This window comes from Dasypus novemcinctus, chromosome X (assembly GCF_030445035.2).
Source record: "Dasypus novemcinctus isolate mDasNov1 chromosome X, mDasNov1.1.hap2, whole genome shotgun sequence".
NCBI lineage: Eukaryota > Metazoa > Chordata > Mammalia > Cingulata > Dasypodidae > Dasypus > Dasypus novemcinctus.
In genome coordinates, this window is record NC_080704.1 from 111,739,630 (window position 1) to 111,763,630 (window position 24,001).

At 39.2% G+C, this 24,001-nt stretch overlaps 1 protein-coding gene across 2 annotated transcripts in view; it reads left to right on the plus strand.

The window, feature by feature from the left end:
- Positions 1-24,001, plus strand: part of IL1RAPL2 (interleukin 1 receptor accessory protein like 2) — a 1,488,864-nt gene that overhangs the window by 786,707 nt on the left and 678,156 nt on the right. Inside the window, exons 1-2 of one of the 2 annotated variants that reach the window (XM_071213017.1) lie at positions 8,317-8,667; positions 18,372-18,645. In XM_071213017.1, the coding sequence (XP_071069118.1) occupies positions 18,413-18,645 (233 nt within the window). In that variant the 5' untranslated portion in view covers positions 8,317-8,667; positions 18,372-18,412. Of the gene's footprint in view, positions 1-8,316; positions 8,668-18,371; positions 18,646-24,001 lie in introns of those variants that run through there. The other variant, XM_058291994.2, reaches the window with a different exon arrangement.

Genomic DNA, 24,001 nt, shown 5'->3' on the forward strand with positions numbered 1-24,001 from the left:
ATGGCTTAATAAAATCATCCTCCAGGTTCCCTTCCTCTATCTTTACAACAACTCTGTTCATTTTACAGATAAGACAATTGGAGAAAACCCAGATATTCCCAAATCTTGTGTTTTCAACTACAACATATAACTTTCATGCCACTCTTTGGCAAATGACATGACTTAGTAGAGACCAGGAAGGACCTAAGGGCTAACCACCCCTTCCTTTTTTCCTTCATTTATTTCCAGCCAATTAAAATTATCTGTCAAGGGTCCCATTTCCTCAGCAGATTTGTGTTGGGTGATGATAGAGCATAATGGGTTAATCACACAAATGCATTCACGCTAATATATAATAATAATATTTCTGCTAAGAGGTTTGTCATTCCTCCTAGGAAACAAGACACCTTAATTCAGTAAAAAACAAACAAACAAGCATGATTTCTGAATGCCTTAAAAGATAACACAAATGAGATAAACCCACATGAACTTCTCTGATTAGGAAGCCTTTCAATACCTGTCAAACTAAACATGTGGATGACAGGGTGGGGGTGAGAGTGGGGGTTCTGTTTGTTCCCCTATAAATGAGCTGGTTTATGGGCACAGACAGGAAGAGCAATGGGCTTTATATTCCACAGCTCTGAAGGCCAGCAGACTCTGGTAAGGTGTCCAATTCAGGCTTCTCTCTCTCTCTTCCCCTTTTCCAGCCACCTTATAATATTGGACAAAAAGGACAAAAATGTATGTAATCATAGCTTCTGCCTTGTTACAAAAAACTTCCACTCAGCTTGCTAATAATGACCACATTCAAAAAGATGTAAAACAAAGGGAATCTTCTCAATCATTGGTATTTTTCAGCTGAAAAGCTGTGTGCAAATACCATAAAAGGAAAAAATTACTGAATATATTAAATATTTTTTAACATCTTAAGGAGAATTTATCAGGATAATGAATTAAACCATATTTGCCAGTGTCAAATGAATTATCACTACTGATATTATACATTATTTTCAGTAATATAAAGTTACCATTCCTAATATTAAGTGTTACCATTACTAATATTCACAATAACTAATACTTATTGAGTGCTCAATTTGTTTTAGGTACCTGACACGTATTAACTCATCAAATCCTCACAATGACTCTCTGCAGTAGGCACACTTATTATCTGTTTTGCTGATATGGAAATTGAGGAACAGAGACATTAAAATGACTTCTCCAAGTAGGGGTGGTATTTGAACCCAAGATGTCTAGTCCCAGGACCCAAATTCCTAATCCCTCACTATATCACTGGTTTAGAAGTCATCACTATTAGTAATATTACTTATTAAGTTATTTATAAGTTCCATACCTTTTCATCTGAAAAAACAGCCAGAGTGTCCATACTTGGTAATTATTAAGAACTGTAAAGAGTCTTGTCTTTTGTCTTACTTGCAAACTTTTAAGAGAGCCTGCCATAATTTTATGGATGCTGACAGAAGACACGTGACTCCTAGGTCAGAAAAAGGACTTGATTCCACAAGCAACAGCTGTAGCCAGATTATCAAAATATTTGTGCTGGTCCTCTAAGCCACAGAACAACAAATAATGTATGCATATTTAATGGGGTATATTATGGTAGAGGAAGACTGAGCTTAGGGAACTACAATATTTTAAAATGGACAGTAAGCATGCCTGACTGCTGCACTCAGCTCACAACAGGTTGGCTCGAAGGGAAGGCAACGCAGAAATAAAGGTAGAGACACAAGAGGGGAGACAAACCTGGGACCACGGGACTCACAGCACCTGAAACTGAGAGCCTTGACCCTAGTTTTCCCATCGCATTTATTGGGAAACTACCAAGCAGTTGTTTGCTATCTGAACTGCAACATCATTTGCAATAACAGGGAACAACTGCAACATCTAGCAACTGCTACATTTAACAGGTGTAACATTTACAATAACAAACAGGTAAGCCAGTTTCCTACAACACCTGACCTATATCCTGGAGGGAAACAGTATCTCTGTCTTTCAAGAGTATGCACAATGCAAATATATTTGAAGAGATATTCCAGAACAAAGGCAATTAGAGCCTTTGCTTGCAAGATTTGCAGAAATGCAATTTTAGAAAACCATGGAGACCTATCTCCCAACAGTAACTCTCCTCCATTCCTACACAGACCTCTCAAGGATTCTAGTGTAATGCCCATTATTTTCTAAGGGGAATATACTGAGGTTCAGATGAGGAAAATATTCTCTCTGCTTATGGAATTGAAGCCCTTACCCCACACTTCATCTATGGCTGAGGGACTAGCCGAAAAAACAATAGCACAGCCAGGACAGCCAGAGAACAGAAAAAAAATAACCCAGCTAGACAACCAGTTCACTGACAGAGCGGCCAGGGAACAGCTATTAGGATGAAAGATCATCCAGAGGGAAATAGCTCTTGGGACAGAAAAATTGCCAGGAGGACCAAAGATCAGTTACTGACTGTGGGGAAAGATAAAAGGTCCTGAAAACACCAAGAGATTTCAGAGTGATCTGGGACTAGGCAGAGATACAAAATAGTCAGTATCCCATTACTCACCAAACAGTTTCAGTCACTCTTGTAGATCCCCACGATACTAGATTGCTGCATGCTGGTCAGTCACATCCATGCACCCTGATTGTATACTCGAAGGAGAATATTATGTCTGTGGGGGTGGGAGTCAGATGTCATTTATGACTGTCCAGCCAGCAGGCTTTGGCTACCCCAGGGCAGAGACAGAATGTCCATGCAGTCAGTCCTGGGGACTGACTTCAAGGTGAAAATAGGCATGTGGCTATTCTGGGTCATGCATGTTCCCAGAATGGTCGAGGCTGGTGCTGATAGAACAGGGAATTCCACTCTCTGGCCATTTCAACACCTGGTAATTCATGCTTCAGGAAACCTTTTTAGAGGATTCAAGATATTATAGAGTCAAAACCCAGCTCTCTCTGAATTCAGCCTCTTCTCTGGCTTAGAGTTTATGCTCTCAGTGGAGTGAAGAGAAAGGCAACAGTTTAGAGTGAAAAGGAATAACACCAGGAATGTGGGAGGTGGATGAAAGAGAGATGGAAGGAGTGAATGAGTAGCTGAGAGGAGAAGGAAGAAAGAATTGTCAATGGCGTGCAGAGTCATCAGGTCGGGTATTTTTTTTCCTGGTAAAATTTATGGAAGTATAACTGTTGGGGAAGATACTCCTCCATTGGTCTCTTGTGCTCCTATAGGTTTTGTTGGGTATGCCAGGAATGCAAGACCCTGACTGCTCTTTACCTGGGCCTTTTCTCAGGGTTGTCCTTATAGTGAGCAATCTTGAGGAATGAGTCCACATCTCCCTCTGGGACAAAGAGCAGGCTTGTTTACTGCTTGCTATAAAATGGTGGATTTGCCAAGCTCTGAGACAAACTCACTATGTGCAAAACATACACCTGGGCTGCTCTGTGGTGTCCCCTGTGAGGCTTGGGGTAGGGGAAAACCAATGCAGATATGTTAATGCTCATGCTGCATGCCATGCCACAAGTAGCAAAATTCCTTGCCTCTGACCCAGAAATCTTGGGTAGTGAAACAGTAACAAGCTGACTCAAATTTCAGATCTGGAAAGAACAGGTACAGAAAAGTGTGCATATTTTAATTTTACAGTTTGAGAAATTTTCTAAATTGAACATACCTGTGATTAAGCGATCTGATGAAAAATAGATTATGACCAGCACAACAGACCAGCCAGTGTTGATGGTGTTGGCACTCTTAGGGAAGATGATCATCTTAGGAAAAGGAACAAGTCATAGTGAGTCTGTGGCCAAGTGTGGAACTGACAGCTGGGATCTAAGAGGAATCTTGTCACATTTCCCACAGTGACTCTTGGGTAGGCAGCTTAAGTACATGGCATTGCCTATCTGCTGAAGTGGTTCATGGGACCATCCTTCGACAGGCACCATGTGTCATCTTCTTTGGAGCAGGAGGTCAGGCAGGGGAGGGAGGACAGCACCTGTGGTGGAGGGAGACACAGACCTGTCCAATACCCTTCTCCTCTCACCTCTTGTAATTTTCCTCCACCCTAAAAAGAGAAGAGCAATAGGAGCCTGAGGAGAGGCAGAGGGGCCAGGGATAGCTGGGAGTGGCAAGGAGCAGTCTCTGAGGCTGTGTGAGGGGGAGAGTAGTCAAAGAAGAATCACATTCTTTCCAAGAGGCCCTGTCTCTGCTGAGCTCAAATAGAAGTAGACCATATTGTACTGTATCAATTGCTTGTTTCTGAACCTCAGAGATCCTGGAGTGGGGCAGAGACCATGCCACAAGAATTTGCAAAGTGCATTTAAATGTCCCTGGACAAGGTTTCCCTGAGTTCTTCCAACCCTCAGCACAGGAGGGTCAGGATGCCCTGGGATGGGGATAGAATCAGTGATGGTTGGCTAGTACTGGGGGGATAATTAGGGGAAACTCACTGGGCAAAATATCCCTGAGGTATGTGCAGAAAGTCTGAGAACAAAGTGTTGGAGCAGGGAGAAGGTGACAAGGGTGATGGACTGGGTATGGGTGGCCTTACTCATGAGAAATCCTCTCTAGGAAACACTGCCAATGGAAAAACTAGTCATCTTTCTGGATGGGCAAGGAGAGGCACTGGATGTGTGGAACCTCCTCAGGGTCCAGATAGTCTGTGAGGGGAATAGAGGATTGAAGAGTTATATTAGTTTTCTATTACTGCATTAAAATTACCACAAATAGTAGTAAATTTAAACAGCACTCATTTACTATCTCACAGTTCTGTAGGTCAGAAGTTTGCATGGCTCACCTGAATTCTTTGCTTAGGGTCTCACAAGGCCAAACACAAGGCCAAGATGATATCCAGTTTGGGCTCTTATTAGGAGGCACTAGGGAAGGATCCCCTCCCAAGTACATTCAGGTTGTTGGCAGAATCCAGTTCATGATGGATGTAAGCCTGAGGCCCCCATTTTCTAGCTGTATTTCATCCAGGGTCTGCTCTCTATAGAGGTTGCCTGCATTTCATCTCAAGCAACCTTCTTCACCTTCGAAGCCAGCAATCATGCATTCAGACTTCCTTATGCTTCAAATCTCTCTGACTTTCCCTCAGGCCACAGCTGGACAAAGCGCTCTGCTTTTAAGGGCCCACCAGTATATAGTAATCTCTCTATAGAACAAAGCATAATAATATAATCACAGGTGTGAATATTTCTTCATATTCAGAGTTTCCAGGGATGAGGGCAGGGCCTTTTTGGGGGGAACATTTTAGAAATTCTGCCTATCACAGGAGTGGTTGTTGGAGTAGGAGGAGCACGGACATAGTATTTCACCAGGAGCTGTTGTATTCCAGAGATGCATCCTACAGTCTTCAGCCAGAGCAGGAACTTGGGTATGGAGAGATGGGTGTGGGGAGGAGGTGGGGGGTATACCCTGATATCATAACAATTTGTAGTCTAGGTGATGCTGATAGGCTCTAGAAATTGAACTACAGTGCTTGGAGGGGGAAGCAGAAGGAGGGTGAAATGGGTCAGGAGAGCACTTAGGGTTCCAGGACTCAAGATTTCCCTATCCCTTAAATTTCTTCAAAACAGAGTGTGCAGAGCTCCACTCCCCACCCAGCCACCTAAATGGGGGCATTTCTCATTCCTCAGGAATTTCATGGTGAGATCTAGGTGGGAGGGACCTTTCTAGTATCTCCAAAATCTCATTCATGTCTGAGTCAGGGTAAATGACCTATATGACTGGTAACACCTACAGGCTTGCTCAGGAGTGGTTATGGACAGGTATCAAAGCAAAGCAGAAGCCGTCAAGAAAATAGGGTCCCTTGGAGGAGGGTAGGGGGATGTCAGGCCTCCCTGGTCCAGTAGGGTAAATGGGCACTTAGTCTGAGTCTCCTTGTCCCAGTGGCCCCTACCCTTGGTAGTCTGGGCTGTGTTACTCTCATAAGTTCTTTTGGGTGCCCACGCTCACTGGAGGATAAATAATCATCAACAGAGGGTTGTGGTATGACCTGAACAGACATGCCCATGTAAACCACATCCCCTTTGCTTTACCCTGTCTAGTGATCATTCATCCAGCCTTCTACTGGAGTGTGGAACTGGTGTTGGGGGAGTGCAACGGGGGTTCTAACTATCTTCTGAAACTGACTTCCAACCAATCATTTTTTTAAGCTTTACCATCGCTCTCCCCTTGCTTCTAGAGTGAATTCCTGCCTTCATTTCCTTCCTATGAGGTGCTGACAAGCCTTGACCACATTAAAAAATCTCTCTTGTTCCTTCTCTTAATTCTTCACTCACTCAGTCATCATCATCATTCATCTTTCTCCCCCCCAGGGAATGGAGACCCACTCGTTCACTGGGCAGTCTTCCAGCCCATATCAATTGAACTGGACTTTACCCAAATTTATATTAGATACTTTCAGGCTGGAAGCCTTGCATCACTGTGTCATGTCCAGTATTGGCTGCATAAAGAGCCATAAGATAAAAGCTGATGGCATGATGTGTCCTCCTTTGGGCAGGGAGGACAGGGCAGGTGGATAAAGATAGAGAGGGTGGTGTCATGGCTGGACAGAGACAAGAGCAATTGTCATTCACTTACTAAGCATGAGGAAATAGTGTCTTTCTTTGTCCTTTTCCTTTTCAAAATTTGCTTACCATTTTTACCTGGGCTATTAGGAAGCTAAGAGCCATATGAAAGACTAACAAATCTTTAAGAAGCAATTATTGTGCAACAAAACTTTAGGTGACGTTGGCTTGAGCTCCTTCATCTGAGCTTCCCAACAGGGTGGAGAGATTAATCCTTTCCCATTTTGCACACTGGTCACCCCATGTCTGACTGGATCTCTAACATCAATACCTCCAACACCAGTGATTGCCCATGCCTATGACCATTTTATAGATGACAAAAAGGGATAATCTCATTCTTCAGTGACACATCATTATAATAAGATTATTACAACTTGAATAAAAATAGCAGTTACATATGATGATTATTCCTGTTAATAACCATGAGACAGTAGTGGTTAAGAGAATGGAACCCACACTCAAATTGCCTTGGCTGTGGGACCTCAAGCAAAAGAGCCTGTATCACAGTTTGCTCAAATGTAAAATGGGGATAACTGTAATACCCAACCTGGAAAGTTATTGTAAAGATTAAATGAGTCAATACATATAGAGAGCTTCAAGCAATGCTTGACAGGGTTCAATAAACTCTCCTATTATTTATATTATCATCCTTATAACTGTTATGTACCAGGTTCTAATTCATTTAAACCTGAAAAAATCCAGTAAGATGTGAATTTTCTTCTGTTTTACAAGAAACCCTCATTCCTAATAGGAGCATTAATTGCAAAGATAGTGTTAACATAAATGCAGATAATATCAGTGATGTCTGACAATTATGTCCATTTTACAGATGCATGCCAAGATTCTTAGGAGTAGTATAAATTATGATTATATGAGTACTATAACGTAAATTAATGATATTCCAAAATCATCCTCATTTCACAGGCTGGAATAGGTAATGCCATTATTCTTATATTGGTATTCATTATTAGGTTAGATGCTAAAATGACATTAGTAATAATAATAATAATATTAGCTATGTGATATAATTATGCCATTTCCCAGAGGGGGAAAACACCAGCATCAACAGAAGTGGTAGCTGCAATAGTTTTTTTTTAATATTACAATAATGAAAATAACCGAATTAACACTTTATTTCAGTTATCCTGGTGCTACTAAAAAGGTAACTCCAGGGTTTCTTGGCATTATATAATTATTTTATTGTTAATTATATTTGTTAGTAAATTATTAAAAATGTTACTTAATGCAATAGTTGTAATTAATAATACACTTATGGTATACATAATAGCTAGTAATAAAATTAATTAGAATTTAGTTATAATTATGACCTTAATTATGATAATTATTAATATAAAAGTAATAAACACATCAATGTAAGTAAAAATAAAGTAATGGATAGTAATTATCTCCATTTAACAAAAGGTAAAGCATAATACAAGCCTTCTTGGTGTTGCTAACTAATAATATTCATATAACTACAAATAATATTAACTTTCTGCTCTAATTATACCCTTTTAACTGCGGGGACAATCAGTACCCGAGCACAACAACATACATTAATTCTATAATAACCTAAATGGACATAATAACATTACTGAATATCCTTCAACCGTACCCATTTCTCAGAGGGGAAAAGGCAAAGCCAGAATTTTGGGTAGTGACACTATGATTATGGCTGTAACACTAGGCAGATAAGGGTTATAGCCCGGAAGTGTTCTGAATGTGGCCATTTACCTCACAGGGTCTTTCCGCGAAGACTGGGGCCAGTTCGGCCGTGGATTGCGCCCCCTTGAGCATGGTCTCTACCACATCGCTGCTACCAGTGCACGTCCTTGCCGCGCAGCCCCTCCCATTCACCCCGGAGCCCCGCACCTAGGCTCCTCCCAGGTCAGCCAGCAGGGGTCCAGACCGCATTCAGAGAGCTTTACTCCTCCCTCACTCACGGTGCGGCAAAGAGCGATTTCCCCGGAGCGCGCAACTTTTTTCTCGTGTTAGCAGAGGATTGGTGCTCAACGGCTCCAGTAACGTGGGCACTAACTCCTCAAGCGCATGCTGGCCGCGGGTGCTCCCCGGTGCCTCACTGCTGCCGCCTCACTTGGCTGCTGGGGTCCAAGAGAGCAACGCCAGGTGAGAAGGGCAAGGGAGGGGGAGAGGGCAAGGCTGCTACCGGGCGAAGACAGGGGCGAGAAATTGTCCATTTCCCCTACTTACCGCCCTTACTTGGATGAGGCTGTGGTTCATGGTTCCTTGCTGTTAACTGTGTGCATGTTGGGGCTGGACGTGGATTCGATGCACTAGGGGGCGAAGAGCGAGGCAACCGGGGGAAGTGCTCAGAATCTTGGAGCTCGTTTTGAAGATGATGGGGGTGGGGCGAAGTTGTGAAGACACCCATCCTTTTGCCGGTACTATCCTGGAATTAATCCAAGAACCAGTAATTGTCCCTCACACCACCAGACCTGAATAGAAATAGGAAGGAGGTTGCCAGCCACTGAGCCATGTGGATAGCTGAAGAAACTCTACTGGACATTAGGCAAAGTCATTGCAAAGGCCTGGAGGCAAGAAGAAGCTTTCCTGATTTTATGAGCTACCCGAAGGGCCCAAGCATATTCTAGTTTGCGTTGACAATTAATAAAAGCAGTTCTCAACTCTATCTGGCTCTAGTACCCCTTTTTAGGATAGTTGCAACTTTATATAATAAATATTATGTTTATTTTCTGTAACATATATTAAAACGAATCATACGAATTGTCAATTTTGACATTTTTGACTTAGAAAAACAATAATTTCATATGATCCAACCTATTATAATAAATATATAAATATATTTAGATATTACAGTATATTCTATATTATAGATACATAATTATCTCATAATTATGAGATACAAAATAAGCCCAATGTTATGTAAGTATATACATTTATAACATATAAAATGATATGAAATCTGTAATAGAGTAAGTATATATAACTAATTCAATATAAACATAAGCTATCTAATAATATTTAATATCATTTATTATAATACAATATACCAAATATAACTAATATTACATCCAAAAGAATATACTAAAATATAATCTATTATGTAAGAGTAATATAACATTATATCCCCTCCACTGTCCTGAAGTGAAATTTATAAGTAATATGACTTACCTATGCCTCAAATTAAAAAAAATAACCTAATGACCTAACTTTACTATAAAGATGAAATAAAAGAGAAGTCATTTATATTGAAATAATGTGTATTGCCATATGTAAAATCTTGAGAACTAGAGTAGAAAAAAATTAACAAAATAGATATATAACAATAGTAGAAGTAGGAGGAGGAAGAGGGGGAAGAGGAGGAAAAACATATTGAGTGCCGTCTGTGTGGCAGGCACTGTTCTAAGCACTTGAAGTTTATTGACATATTTAATCCTCACTGCTCCCTGCTATTGAGAGTAGGTTTCCAGTATTTGGTTAGCTCAGCAAGAGGGGTATATGGTAGCTGAATGGTGTGCTAACCTTGCAAGTGGATAGGTTATCTAAAGAAGACAGTCCTAATTGGTTGTTTGTTTAAAGTCTATATATTCTTATCAACCCAAATTTGATTTGAAATAGAGATGACCAAGTGTAGAGTGGAAGATGTGGGCAAATGTGGGTTGAACAATCGCCTTGGGTCTATTCTCTGCCTGTGTTTTTAACTTTTTTAGCTTTGCTATTTGATGGTCAACAATTGTGTGTCTATCATGATTCAGAATTTGCCCCAAAACAGACGGGAGCTCAGACAGTAACAGTGGCCTTGTCCAGAAATCTGGGTGGCAGTACATAACATGTAAATGACTGACTAGCTACTTTGATAGGTAAGGACCCTGATTGGAAAGGGCTTGACTGGCAGACTTGGAAATTTTCACTTAATTATCAGGGAGTGGTGAGTTCTGGAACAGGGAATGGCAGATGGTTTATTTTTTTAAATTTCTGTTTCTCATGCCTTTAGCTAATGGAAAGTTGGCAGTCATTTATTATTAATATGAACACATTTTTCACGTTGGCGCCAATCCCTTAAACTTCCTATCAGAGTTTACCTACATCATGGGAGGTGGGCAGTGGGGAGTAGCAAGAGGTATCTTAGTGTGTCTTTGAAAAATGCAAACTATTTTTGATTATCAGTGAATTTGGGGAAGAATTACACACGTTTTAATCTCATAAAAATTTGAGTACCTACCATGTTCAACACTGGGGCTTATCCTAGGGATAAAAAGTAAATAAGATACCTATCTAACTGAGAAGGAGTTGTGTAGAAAAATAAACAGTTATTGAGAGCATCACAGGGGAAGGAAGTCACATAGAGCAGTGAAGTATAATTTCATAGAAACTGCATTTGAGTCTTGGAGGAGAAAGACTTCAATAGACAGGCACAGAGACAGAGTATTCTAGTTGAAAGTGCCAGAAGAGCAAAGGCAGACAAGTGCATAGCATATTCAGGGCATGGTGAGTATTTGGCTGAGGGGTAGGATGTGTGAAGAGGAGTGGCTGGAATTGAGAAAGACAGGAAGTCTGGGGTGAGCCACCTGAGCTAGGCTTGGGTATTTGCATAAAGTGAGCTGCTGAAGGTTTTGACAGGTAAAGGGACATGGCCATATATTTTAGAAAGATCACTTTGGTAGCAGTTCAAAGGACAGATTGGAATGAAAAGATTGGAAGATCATTTAGAAAGGATAGACAGCAAGGTATCAACAAGGCCTATCTATAAGGATGGAGAGGGCAGATTTGAGTAACTTTTGAGAAATGTCAAGACTTAAATATTTTAGTGAAGTGTGTGGGGGAGGTCAGTGGGAAGGAAAAGTCAAGATTCAGAGCTGCCTCCCAAAGGTTTTGGCTTGGATGATTCCGAACATGGGAAGTGGAGCAGATTTGGCAGGAGATCACAAGCTCATGGCCACCATCCTAGATTTGAGGGAACCACAGACAACCTGGCAGTGGGGTTAGACAGCAGTGCTGATATCCTTTCTCCCACAGGCAAGTTTTCTGCTGCTGCCTTCTTATTAACCTTAGTGTGTGGGAGAAGAGCTCCTGCCAGTGTTAATTCCTAAGGAGGCTCATCAGACCTCAGGTAATCAGAAGTTGCAATGTTGGTTGAAATACCTCACATGGTTTCACTTCCAGAACGTAAATGAGGCCCATTCATTGGATAAAAATTTTTAAAAATGTTCTTGATAAAGGATAGCACAGATCCTATAATGAAAGGGAAATTAAGATGTTTGCCAGGACATTATGAAGTGTAATAACTAAGTTGTAACTAAATGAAGGACTTCATTTAGGCAGAACTTCCACATTGAAGAAGAGTAGGGGGTAAACATGTGAAAAGAAAGTGTGTAATCCAATCATAAAAATGTAAAAAAAACTTCAAAAAATCTGAATAAATAATCATTCATTGTATTTACAGAGCTGGACTGGGGAATATTCTTTCTATTGATGAACTTTGATGCACAGATGAAATCAATTGAGGGCCCCTCTACATCAAAAGAAACCCATCTTTGGGTGAGGGGAGCTTTGAGAGATGCAGAAGGCATTCAACTCCCACATTAAAAAATTAAAAACAAGGAGCATACAAATTTGTTTAATACATATCATATAAAATAAGTACAAATTTTAAGGCAAGCACACAACTATATTCTTTGATTATAATATTAGTAATCAGGTGATCTTTAGATACTTAATTTTAAACAATTGATTTGGGTCAGATAAAATTTATCTGAGGTATACATCTGATCTTCCTTCAGATGTTAAATTAAATATATGAAGTCTTAAAATTCATTTCTGTGTAATTCATAGATAAAATACTTGGCATATATATTTGGATGACTATTTTACTAAAAAGGTTATTATTTTGGGATATAATATCACTTAGTTGTAAAAGTGTACTCTATTGGACATTTATGAACTTCGTGTTATATATATAAGACTTTGGACGGCACCATGTCAATTTTATTTTTTAATGGCTTATGAGCTGGAACAAGGAGCTTAGAAAGCAGTATATAGAACACAGTGATTAAGAGCATAGGTTCTGGAGGCCAGCTCACCTGGGCTTGTGTCTGAACTGCCACTATAGTCTGAGTCATCTTGGGCAAGTCACTTAAGCCCTCTGAACTTTAATTTTCACAGCAGTAAAATGGGAATAGCAAAAGTTCCTACCTCCCAGAGTTGTCATGAGAATGAAATGAGAAAAATGCATGCAAAGCACCTAGCTGTTTGGCCCGCTGCTGCTATTGTTGCCCCTTCCTGTACCATGCCCTCCACCTTGTGTGCATCATGCCAATATCCCTAGTTTGCATGCTCAATTTTTGGCCCTCTCAATCACCCACAGTTGGTGTGGCCCTGCTGGTGTACTGTGATGCCTTTTCAGCAAACTGCGGTTGACAGATAGCAAATTATTTTAGAAATTAAGCAGAGTAGATTACTCTTCTACTTGTGAATCAAAAGGGCAGTTGTTGGGGGCAATTCATCAGACCACCACCAGATGGCGGGATGTCCAAGTTTTTGTTAAATTTTCTCAGCTTGGGAATAGTCCTGAATGACATTGCAACAACAGATACAGGTCATTTTATATCTGCCCATAAAATGCAGAATTGTGTGGGAGAACTATACATAGTTCACAATTGTATAGTTCATACAGTGTGAACTATGGTCCATGATCAGTGGCCCTGCCGCAGGATGTGTTTATCATTTGCAATGGATGTGCCACACTAATGAAGAATGTTTTTTATGTGGGAGGGTGTGGGAGGTGTAGGGAGTGGGGCATAGGGGCATATGGTAATCCCTATAGTTTCTGTGTCACATTTATGTAATCTAAGTATCTTTTAAAAAATAAATACTATTTTAAAAAGCGAAGTAGATATATAAACATTTCACAGGGCCTTATGCTGCTTTATTTTCACAGCAGATGAGCAGGATTTACCTTCCCTGTTGAATTGAGGAAGAAGTGTAGGCTTATTTATAAAGAGACTAAATGGGTTTGTTTGGGTTTCCCAGAGAACTTTCTAGAACATTACAGTGTTTTTGTTTTTTTTTTTGCCTCAAGGAATCTCTTCTTGGCAAAATAAATGGACACTGGAATGTAACTTTATATGCTTTATATACGTATTTTTTGCATCTTCATCTCAAATTCTCTAAGTATACACTTGTTTTGAAGATTGGAATGAAAATGGTTAAAATAGAGAACTCGGCTTTAAAAAAAAGTGCCTTCCTTTGCTCCATTATAATAGTTTGAGATATCTCAGATAGCAAAGCAATTCTGCCAATAAGACTAAATGAAGCGTAATACCTTTTGGAGCCTTGCAGAAATCTAAATCTAGAAAAAAGATGAAAATCTGAAGAAACACTATTGTTCTTTTAAGTTCTTGCATTGCTATTCATAAACGTCAAGAGTGAAAACAGAATGGATAATGTAGGACATATTTTTTAACGGAGTGATAAGAATACTTATAATCCAATTGATTGTGAATCAGAGGACAGACACACACTCATTTCTAGCTTTAACAGGTTTGTACTATAAAAAGTTTCAGTCCAACTGCAGAACTTTTCGGATGAAAAAATGACTTCCTCCTTAGAGTGTCTCCATTCATACTTGAGGCTGGTCAGTAAAATCCGGTTATCAAACCACCTGTGGAAGAAAACATTTTTCTCAGTAGCCTGCTAGGGCCTGCTTAATCATGTGCTACTGGAGTTGTGAACAGAATAGGACTGGATTGCTTGTGGGTTTGAGATCTGTGCTAGTGAGGTCAAGCTCACAGGTTGGCTCTCTCTCTGGACTATGTGGATCCACTATATGTCTCCAACCTTGTCATAGACTGCACTCTTGTCAATGGCATCACATATTTGTTCGTTCAGCCATTTACCAAATATGTACAGGGTGTCAGCAATATGCCAGGGGCTCTTTAATTGTGGCATGTTATTGCAAACTCCTTCTTGTAACAGAAATGTGACTAATTCCTCTGATACCAGGTTTGATTGCTAGAGTGGTACTTGGCAAATAGCACATGAACTTTCATTTCATTCTGCCTTTTCATGACCTCTCCCACCTTTCAGCACCTCCCTCTTAACCACAAGATGTTCAGTCCCTTCATGCTGCCCTGCTTCCTGATTTTCCAGGTCTGTTACCTCAGTCCTCCCTTAGCTGCTTCGCTAGTCCTACACCTGAAAATAAAATCACTATATGCTATTTCATCCTCCCTTGCCCTACTCTGGGTTTGTTTTGCTAAGACTAGGAATCTAAAAAAATCATACAAACTTGCAGAATTTCACCGTTTTGGATGAAAAAGTTTCTTCCTTCCTGGAGTGCCTCTATTTACACTTGTGGCTGGTCAGTAAAATCCAGCTATCAGTCTTGTTGGAATCTAATAGTGGCCTAGTGTTCTCTAAATATAAGGCTACAATGCCTTAATTCATGGAAATAAGTTTCTTCTGGTGAAAGTTTAGTGTAGGAAAATGTTTGGTGGCAGGTGATCCTTCATGGATCCCTGGTATCATACCTTTTGTCTGTTTTATGGGAAAATTCCCTGAGGACTCTTGAGATAGCTTATGCTGTAACCTTATCCTGTGACTTCTAAGGGAGAAATAAGTATATAAGGTTTATAAATCATTTTACCCATTACTGCATGTCTGTTCTCTTGGTATTGGCTACCTTATGACTAAATACTTCTTCTCTGCTATCTAAAGCAAGGAAACAGAAGAAAAATGTCCATGAATCTATTAAATAAAATACGTATTACTCAAACAAAACTTGAAAGAAAACATATTCTCAGTATATTCTCAAGGTCTGTATGATAAAGCTAATTGCAATGACACTTAAATGTCTTTGTATTAGTCAGCCAAATGGGTGCTGATGCAAAGTACCAGAGAACTGTTGACTTTTATAAAATGTATTTATTTGGGGTAAAACCTTACAGTTACAAAGCCCTAGAGAGTCCAAGTCAATACTGTTTTCTCACCAAAATTACTTGCCATGTGTTGAAGGAAGATGGTGGGTGACCTCTGCCTATTCTCTCCTTCCTTCTTCCTCTTAAGGTTCTGTAGGCCCAACTTCTTCTGATCTCATCTGTAGGCTGTTATAGGGCTTATCTCTTAGGGTTTCCTGGGTCAGTATGCATAGGGCTCATTTCTTTCCAGGCCTTATTAGCTGCCCAGCTGCTTTGTTCTCTTCAGCTGCCAACTATCAGGTGAATGGCTTATCTCTCCCTGGGGCTCCAGGATAAAAACTGACAAAGTTCTCTTTCTCTTCTTGTCTGTGTCTTCTTAAGTGAGTATCTGCTTATATCAGCCCACCAAGGGGGCTGGGACTCAACCAGAGCCATACCCTACTGAAGTGGTCAAATCAAAGACCAAATCTTAATGTAATTTAATCAAAGTCATTTCAGCTGAATCTAATGTAATCAAAGGGTATCACACCCAAAGGAATAGATTAGTTTACAAACATAATCTCTTGGGGATTCATAAATAATCTCAGGCTGCCACAGTCTTAAACTTCCATTGAGCATGATCATTGTGCCTCAGGAACAGATATTTCGATTATCTTCAACACCAACCATAGCCATCATTAACAGGCCAAACAAGCCTTCTAACATTGTAAAAGTGTGGATTATGCAACAGATTCTTTAGAGAAGGTAACTAAAGTGATTCAGGGAACAAATAGGAAAAAAAAAATTCTTCTGTCAAATAGAGAATTATTGTGGTTGAGACTATTTTGCCAAACCAAATTAGTTCATTTGAAAGCATTTGCTATGCACCGTAGAGTTAGGGGAAAAAAAGAGAAATATTAAAGAGTTTTAAAATTTATATTAACTTTAAAAATGAAGTTTTAAAAAAATGTAATTAATATATTATTAAAATTAACATAAGAAGGATTTGCATATAATTTCTTTAAAGGTGATATCACTAGTAATTTCCTATAACCCAGAAAGTTCAACTAATGAGGAGTCCCGCCCCCCCCTCTTTTCTTGACATTTATGAGAGTGATGAATGACAGGTGAACAAGTGAATACCGATGATTGTATAAAAAAAGATCTCAAAGAGATAGCCAGTGATCAGTCCATATTTAGTCCATTCCACTGTATCTTCTTGGCTTTAACAGATCACAATTGTAATGAAAGTCCATATTGATGAATCTGGTGCCCTCTGAATCTTCAAAGAAAGCTCAAATGTCCTTCAGTGTAAATTTAAAAGACATTTGTTTGTTTCTAATGAATACCTCACGTACTATAAGAAGATTTGAGACAACTTATAATGAAAGGCCATATCCAGCAGGGCAGTGAAACATAAAGTCAGAAAGAAAGATCAGAAACCATGGGAGTTCAAAAACTTTCTGGGGTCATAGATCCCTTTGAAGTTCTATTAAAGAGCTGTGGACAACCCCCCATCCCTCAAAAAAACTTTGCCTATGCAAACAGGCGCAAGTTTTGCCAACAACCATGAAGTCTGTCTAAGCACACTCCCTTGGGTATCTTTCAACCCAATGTCAATGACCCCTCAAAGAGAAAATAATAAAATCCCTAGGTAGGATAGTTAAATGCAGTTAAGCACTGCATTTAACTCTTTGCATCCTGCCAACTGAGGTTAACAGATAAACACACTGGGTTACAGGGTTCTCGAGGTCTAAAAAAAAGATCATTTCACAAAATTCTAAGAAAAACATCATTTTTAAATGGCATTCTTTAAAAATTTTATAAGAGGATTATTTTATAAAGGGTAATCAGCTGATATAAAGAGATATAGCATAATTTGATGAAATTCTTTGAAAATAAGCAATTGGAGGTAGAGCATCTATGCAAATTATATTGATTAGTATATTAAATTAGTCACAGGGTCTCATTTCCAAACCTTTGTATATGTCCTTTTTAATGGTAGGTTTACCCACCTAATATTTTATTAAAGCTGTCAGTATAATATATTCCTACAAGTACACACCAGCCTAACAGGAAGGCAGATTTAAGGGTATAAGGAGACTTCATCCTGTGCTTAATTATGTGCTGTTAATAGGTCATAATATAGAAAGCTGGTATGTAGATAATAATGAATGATCACTTTGGGTGTCTTCTTACAACCCAGATGTTTACTTTCTTAAAGACAAATAAATAACAGTTTCTGGTCACAATTATAGGCAGAGGCAGTCTATGGTGGGGGTTACAGTCTCAAGATTCAGACTAGAGACTGATTTTTCCACCACTTATTATCTCTGTGACCTTGGGCAAAGTTACTTAACTTCTTGGAGTCTTAGTTTCTTTGTCTGTAAAATAGGAATAACAAAAGCATCCATCTCAGTGCTGCCCTGAGTCTGTGCAGTGGCCTTGGACAAATATTTGTTTTGCAGGGTTGTTATCCATATAAACAATTTGGGTCACCTAAAGTGAATATGTTAGCATCATTCTGTCAGAACAATCTCACACAATCTTGGGAAGGAAATACCACATGGCTATTGTGTGGGATCCACTCTACAAACTACTCTCCTGGAAAAGGGACCTTACTGTGGGGCTGCTAGGACAACCCATAGATATGAGTGCTGGAGTTCCTTGAAGCATCTGGTTAACCCTGAGTAGGAAAGTGGTGTTGAAGATTGGAAAACACCCCAAAGGCACAGGACCAAGGCATGAGTACTGGTCTATCTCATAGGATCACTGGAAAAATTGAATGAGGTAATCTATGTTAAGCACTTACCAGTGCCTGGCTCATAATAAAAGCATCAATCTCAGACCTGCTTCTAGTCTGTGGGATCAGTAGACCTTGGCAATAATTGCTGCTTCTCTTATTTTTATCAACAATGCTCACTGCATCTCATGCCTTATCTGGTTTTCTTTCAGTGGATGGCTGCATTGATTGGTCAGTGGATCTCAAGACATACATGGCTTTGGCAGGTGAACCAGTCCGAGTGAAATGTGCCCTTTTCTATAGTTATATTCGCACCAACTATAGCATGGCCCAGAGCACTGGGCTCAGACTCATGTGGTATAAAAACAAAGGTGATTTGGAAGAGCCCATCATCTTTTCGGAGGTCAGGATGAGCAAAGAGGAAGATTCAATATGGTTTCATTCAGCTGAGGCACAAGACAGTGGATTCTACACTTGTGTTTTAAGGTGAGTGCTGCTGGAAATATTGCTCAATCCCATAGCTAGTAGTCTTTTGACTGGATTGTAGTATGTAGAGATGTGCTACATATTATACAGTGGATGTGTTCTTGAAAGTTTGCAGTTCATATGGAGCTTGAGTACGTTCAATTCTAATATTGGAACCACATAGAAAATTATTACCAGATTTTCTAAAGTGGAACTTCCATTTATTGCCTGTGCTCATTTAATTTAGAAAGTCTTTTAATTAATTTCTTCCCCAACCCAGCCCTGTCCCAGGGTCTTATACTAACAAATGTTTTACGTAGAACAATTTGGCTCAACGTTTTTTATAACTGCCCAAGAAAATGACCTAAAATATGTAGGCCAGTGTCTGGCCTTTCTTGTTTGTGGAAAATAACTTCAACTCCTGCTGGATAATCTCTAATGTATGAGCTACCATTGAAATCCTTCATAGAATATTCAATGTACATGTGAGTCCACTATGTCTAAATACTCAGAATGGAATCCTGAAAACGTATGGTTATCCTGGGTATTATAATGGGAAGATATCACAGGTACAATCCCTATTTTCAAGATATTTATAGTGCACAGCAATTTATTTTATCCTCAAGGATTCCATAACATATCCTTCCTTCCCCCTCTACCCCAGTGCTAGGATCTAGAATTTAGCATCTCCAAAAGAGACTGCATTAGATATCGAAGTAGATAGCTGAGGTGATCTTTAAATCACCTTTCAATTCTGTCATTTTGTGAGTCTCTGATCTTGCTCACCAGGGACTTGCACTCCACCATTTGATTTTAACTTCTTCGAAATTCAGACCCTTCCTCTTTTTGCCTCTTGTTAACTTTGTCTGATGCCAAAGCTATGTCACCTCTTTGTCAAAAGCACTTGGAAGCCCCTGGTGAGGACTTATTCTTCAAAAGGCCAGGGAACAAGGTGGTGTATAAATAGCCTTCTTGATGCTTTAAGAATCACTTTTCGAGAGAGGTGTTGAGGAGGAAGCAAAAGGTGAGTTTTGTCTCTGTTTATGGTGGCAAAAGCAACAATCATTCTCATTAAACTGATAGGTAATAATATTTCCTACTTGGGCACTTCTTGGTAAAATTAGGAAGTGGACATCTTTCAACTTCAATAACTGGCACAATATTTTCCCGGGTCTTGCTACTCTGCTACTCTTTCCCTTCTCACCTCCTATCCATCCTCCTCCCTCATTAAAATCTGCTAATCTAAAATATATCTCTTTCCCTCTCCACAACCCTACTTGTTTTTTTTTAAATAAATTTTTAAATTTTAGAGCAGTTTTACATTTACAGAATTATTGCAAAGATAATACAGAGAGTTCTTGTGTACCCCCCACACAGTGTCCCCTATTATTAATACCTTATATCAATTTGGTATATTTATTACAGTTAATGACCCCATATTGAATAATTATTAAATGAATACCATAATTTATTTAGATTTCCTCACTTTTTTCTCTAATGTCCCTTTTCTTTTCCAAGATCCTATTACATTGAGTCACCATGTCAGGTTCCTTTTGACTATAACAGTTTCTTAGAATTTTTTTTGTTTTGATCTTGACAGTTTGAGGACAACAGTCAGGAATTTTGTAGAATGTTCCCTAATTTGGATTTCTCTTTCATTTTTCTCATGGTTAGTCCGGGGTAATGTGCTTTTGTCAGGAAGACCACAGACATAGAATACAATTGTCCTTACATAATATTGAGGGTGCATGCTCTCAACCTGACTTACCAATCTTGAGGTTGACTTTGATCACCTGGGTTAGGTAGTGTTTGTGAGGTTTCTCCACTGTGAAATGACTCTTTTGTTTCTCCCTTTCCATACTGTACACTTTGGGGAAAAGTCACTACCAACATCCCAAACTTAAAAGTCAATTGTATCAAAGATCATGCTTCACTCAACATAATGTCCTCCAGGTTCATCCAAGTTGATATGTTTCACCATTTCATTTCTTTTTACAGCTGCATAATATCCCATTGTGTGTATACACCACAATTTGTTTATGCACTCATTGGTTGATGGACACCTGGGTTGTTTCCATCTTTAGGCCATTGTGAATAATGCTGCTATGAACACTGTGTGCAAATATTTGTTCATGTCACTGCTCTCAGTACTTCTGGGTATATAGTTAGTAATGGTATTGCTGGGTCACATGGCAAGTCTATATACAACTTCCTTAGGAACTTCCCAATAGTCCACGATAGTGGAATTACCATTCTACATTCCCACCAACAGTGAATAAGCATTCCTATCTCTCAAAATCCTTGTGAAAACTTACAGTTTTCAGACTTTTTAATAGTGGTCATTCTAATAGGTGTGAAACAATAATTTCATTGTAGTTTTGATTCTCATTTCCCTAATCGCTGGTGATGTTGAACATTTTTTTATGTGTTCTTTCACCATTTATATTCCTTCTTTGGAGAGTTGTCTTTTCAAGTGTTTTGCCCATTTTTAAATCAGGTAGCTTGTCTTATTGTTGAGTTCTGTGATTTTTTTGCATATCATGGATATTAAACCCTTATCAAATATGTGATTGCCTAATATTTTCTCTCATTGAGTTGGCTGCCTTTTCACTCTTTTGACAAAGTCCTTTGAGGTGCAAAAGTGTTGAATTTTGTGAAGGTCTCATTTATCTTTTTTTTCTTTTGTTGCTTGTGCTCTAAGTGTGAGGTTTAAGAAACTACCACCTAGCACAAGAACTTGAAGATGTTTTCCTATATTTTCTTCTATGAGTTTTATTGTTGTTGCTTTTATGTTTAGGTCCTTGCTCCATGTTGAGCTAATTTTTGTAAATGGTGTGAAATGGGGGCATCCTTCTTTCTTTGGATATGGATATCCAGTTCTCCCAGCATCATTTGTTGAATGGACTGCTCTGGCCCAGCTGGGAGGACTTAGGTGCCTTGTAAAAAGTCACTTGACTGTGGAAGTAAGGGTCTGTTTCTGAGTTCTCGACTCAGTTCCATTTGTCAGTGTGTCTGTCTTTATGTCAGAATCATGCTGTTTTTACCTCTGTAGCTAGGTGATATGATATGATATTAAAGTCAGGAAGTGTGAGACCTCTAGCTTCATTCTTTTTAAAGAACTTTTTGGCTATTTGGGGCCTCTTACCTTTCAAAAAAAATTGATAATTGGTTTTCCACTTCTGCAAAAAAGGCTGTTGAGATTTTTATTGGGATTGTGTTGAATCTGTAAATCAGTTTGGGTAGAATTGACAATCTTAATGATATTTAGTCTTCCAATCCATGAACACAGAATGTCCTTCCAATCCACGAACACAGAAACTGTCCTTCAGTTTCTTTATGCAGTGTTTTGTAATTTTCTAAATATGTCCTTGGTTCAATTCATTCCTAAATATTTGATTGTTTTAGTTGTTATTATAAATGGAATTTTTTTCTGATGTCCTCCTCAGATTGTACATCAATTATGCATAGAAACGCTATTGATTTTTGTGTGCTAATCTTCTATCCCACCACTTTCCTGAACTCATCAATTAGTTCTAATATCTTTGCTTTGGATTTTTAGGAGATTCTAGATATAGGATCATATCATCAGTGAATTGTGAAATATTTTCTTCTTCCTATTTGGATGCATTTTCTTTCTTTTTTTTTCTAACAGTAACCATAAACAAGGGTAGGATCATTTATTTATTTATTTATTTACTTTCATTGCATTTGGTGAATACATTTTGGAGCACTGCTGCACCACATGGGTAATGGTTTGCACTCTCCCCAAGTCCACACAATGGGCTATGGAATTCCTCCAGCTAGAACCTCTAGCATAATATTGAATAACAATGGTGACAATGGTCATTCTTGTCTTGTCCCTAATCTCAGTCAAAAAACTTTCAGTCTTTCACCATTCAGTACTCTACTTGCTGCAGGTATATGCATATATGCACTTTACCATATTGAGAAAGCTTCCTTCTATTCTTGTCTTTTGGAGCTTTTTTCAAAATCAAGAAATGGTTGTGTATTTTTTAAAATGCCTTTTATTCGTCAGTTGAGAGGATCATGTGATTTTTCTTCTGCAATTTATTATACTAATTGATTTTGTTGTGCTGAATCACCCTTTCATACCTGGGATAAATCCCACTTTGATTGTGGTATATAATTCTTTTAATGTGCTCTTGGATTCTGTTTGTAAATATTTTGTTCAAGGTTTTTTTTTCCTTTTGAGGTACCAGGGCTGAGGATTGAACCCAGGACCTCGTATATAGGAAGAGAGTGCTCAAACACCGAGCCCCATTGTTTCTCCTGAGTTGTTTTTGTTTGTTTATTTGTTTTCTGGTTGTTTATTTTCTTATGAGGCACCAGAAAACAACCTCCCATGTGGGAAGCGGTCTTTCAACTGCTTCAGCCACATCCAATCCCAATTTGAGGATTTTTGCATCTATATTGATTGGAGGTAATGAGGAATTTTCTTTTTACTTTAGTATCTTTCTGGGCTTTGGTGTCAGGGTGATGTTGTCATCATAGAATGAATTTAGCAGCATTCTTTCCCATTCAATATTTTGAAAGAATTGAAGCAAGAGTGGTGTTTTTTTCACTTTATTATTATTTTTTAAAGATACGTAAATCACAGAAAATATTACAATAAAAAATATAAGAGGTTCCCACATACCCCCAATCCCCATCCCCCGCACACCTCCTACATTCACAACTTCTTTCGTTAGTGTGGAACATTCAGTTCATTGCATTTGATGAATACATTTTGGAGCACTGCTAGACAGCATGGATTGCAGTTCACATTGTAGTTCACACTCTTTCCCAGTCCATTCAAGGGGTTAAGACAGGATATATGATGGCCTACATCTGTCCCTGCAATATCATTCAGGAGAAATCCAAGTCTCGAAAATGCCCCCATATCAAACCTCTTTTTCCCTCGCCCTGTCTTCAGCCACTCCTGTGGCCACTGTCTCCACATCAATGCTATAAATTCTTCCATTGTGAGAGCCACAATAATTCTATAGTAGAATACCAGTAAGTCCACTCTAATCCATATTTTATTCCTTCATTGTGAGGACCCTGGGATGGTGATGTCCATTCCACCTCTAAATTGAGAGGGGGCTTAGCTCCATCATGGCTGATAGATAGAATTCTCCTGCTTGCAGTTGTAGACTCTCTCGGTTCCATGGTGTGGTGTTTGACTCTCCCTGCCTCCCTGTTAGCTGACTTAAGTTCAACAAACCTTAGTAGGTGCTGCAACGCTGCTGAAGATCTGGGCTGCGCTGGCACATGGACAGTCCAGAGATTCTAGTCTCCTGGTCATTGACCAACCCCAGGACCAACCACAGGTTCGGTAAATGTGACAGAAGAGGCATGTGTAGAGAATTCACATCTG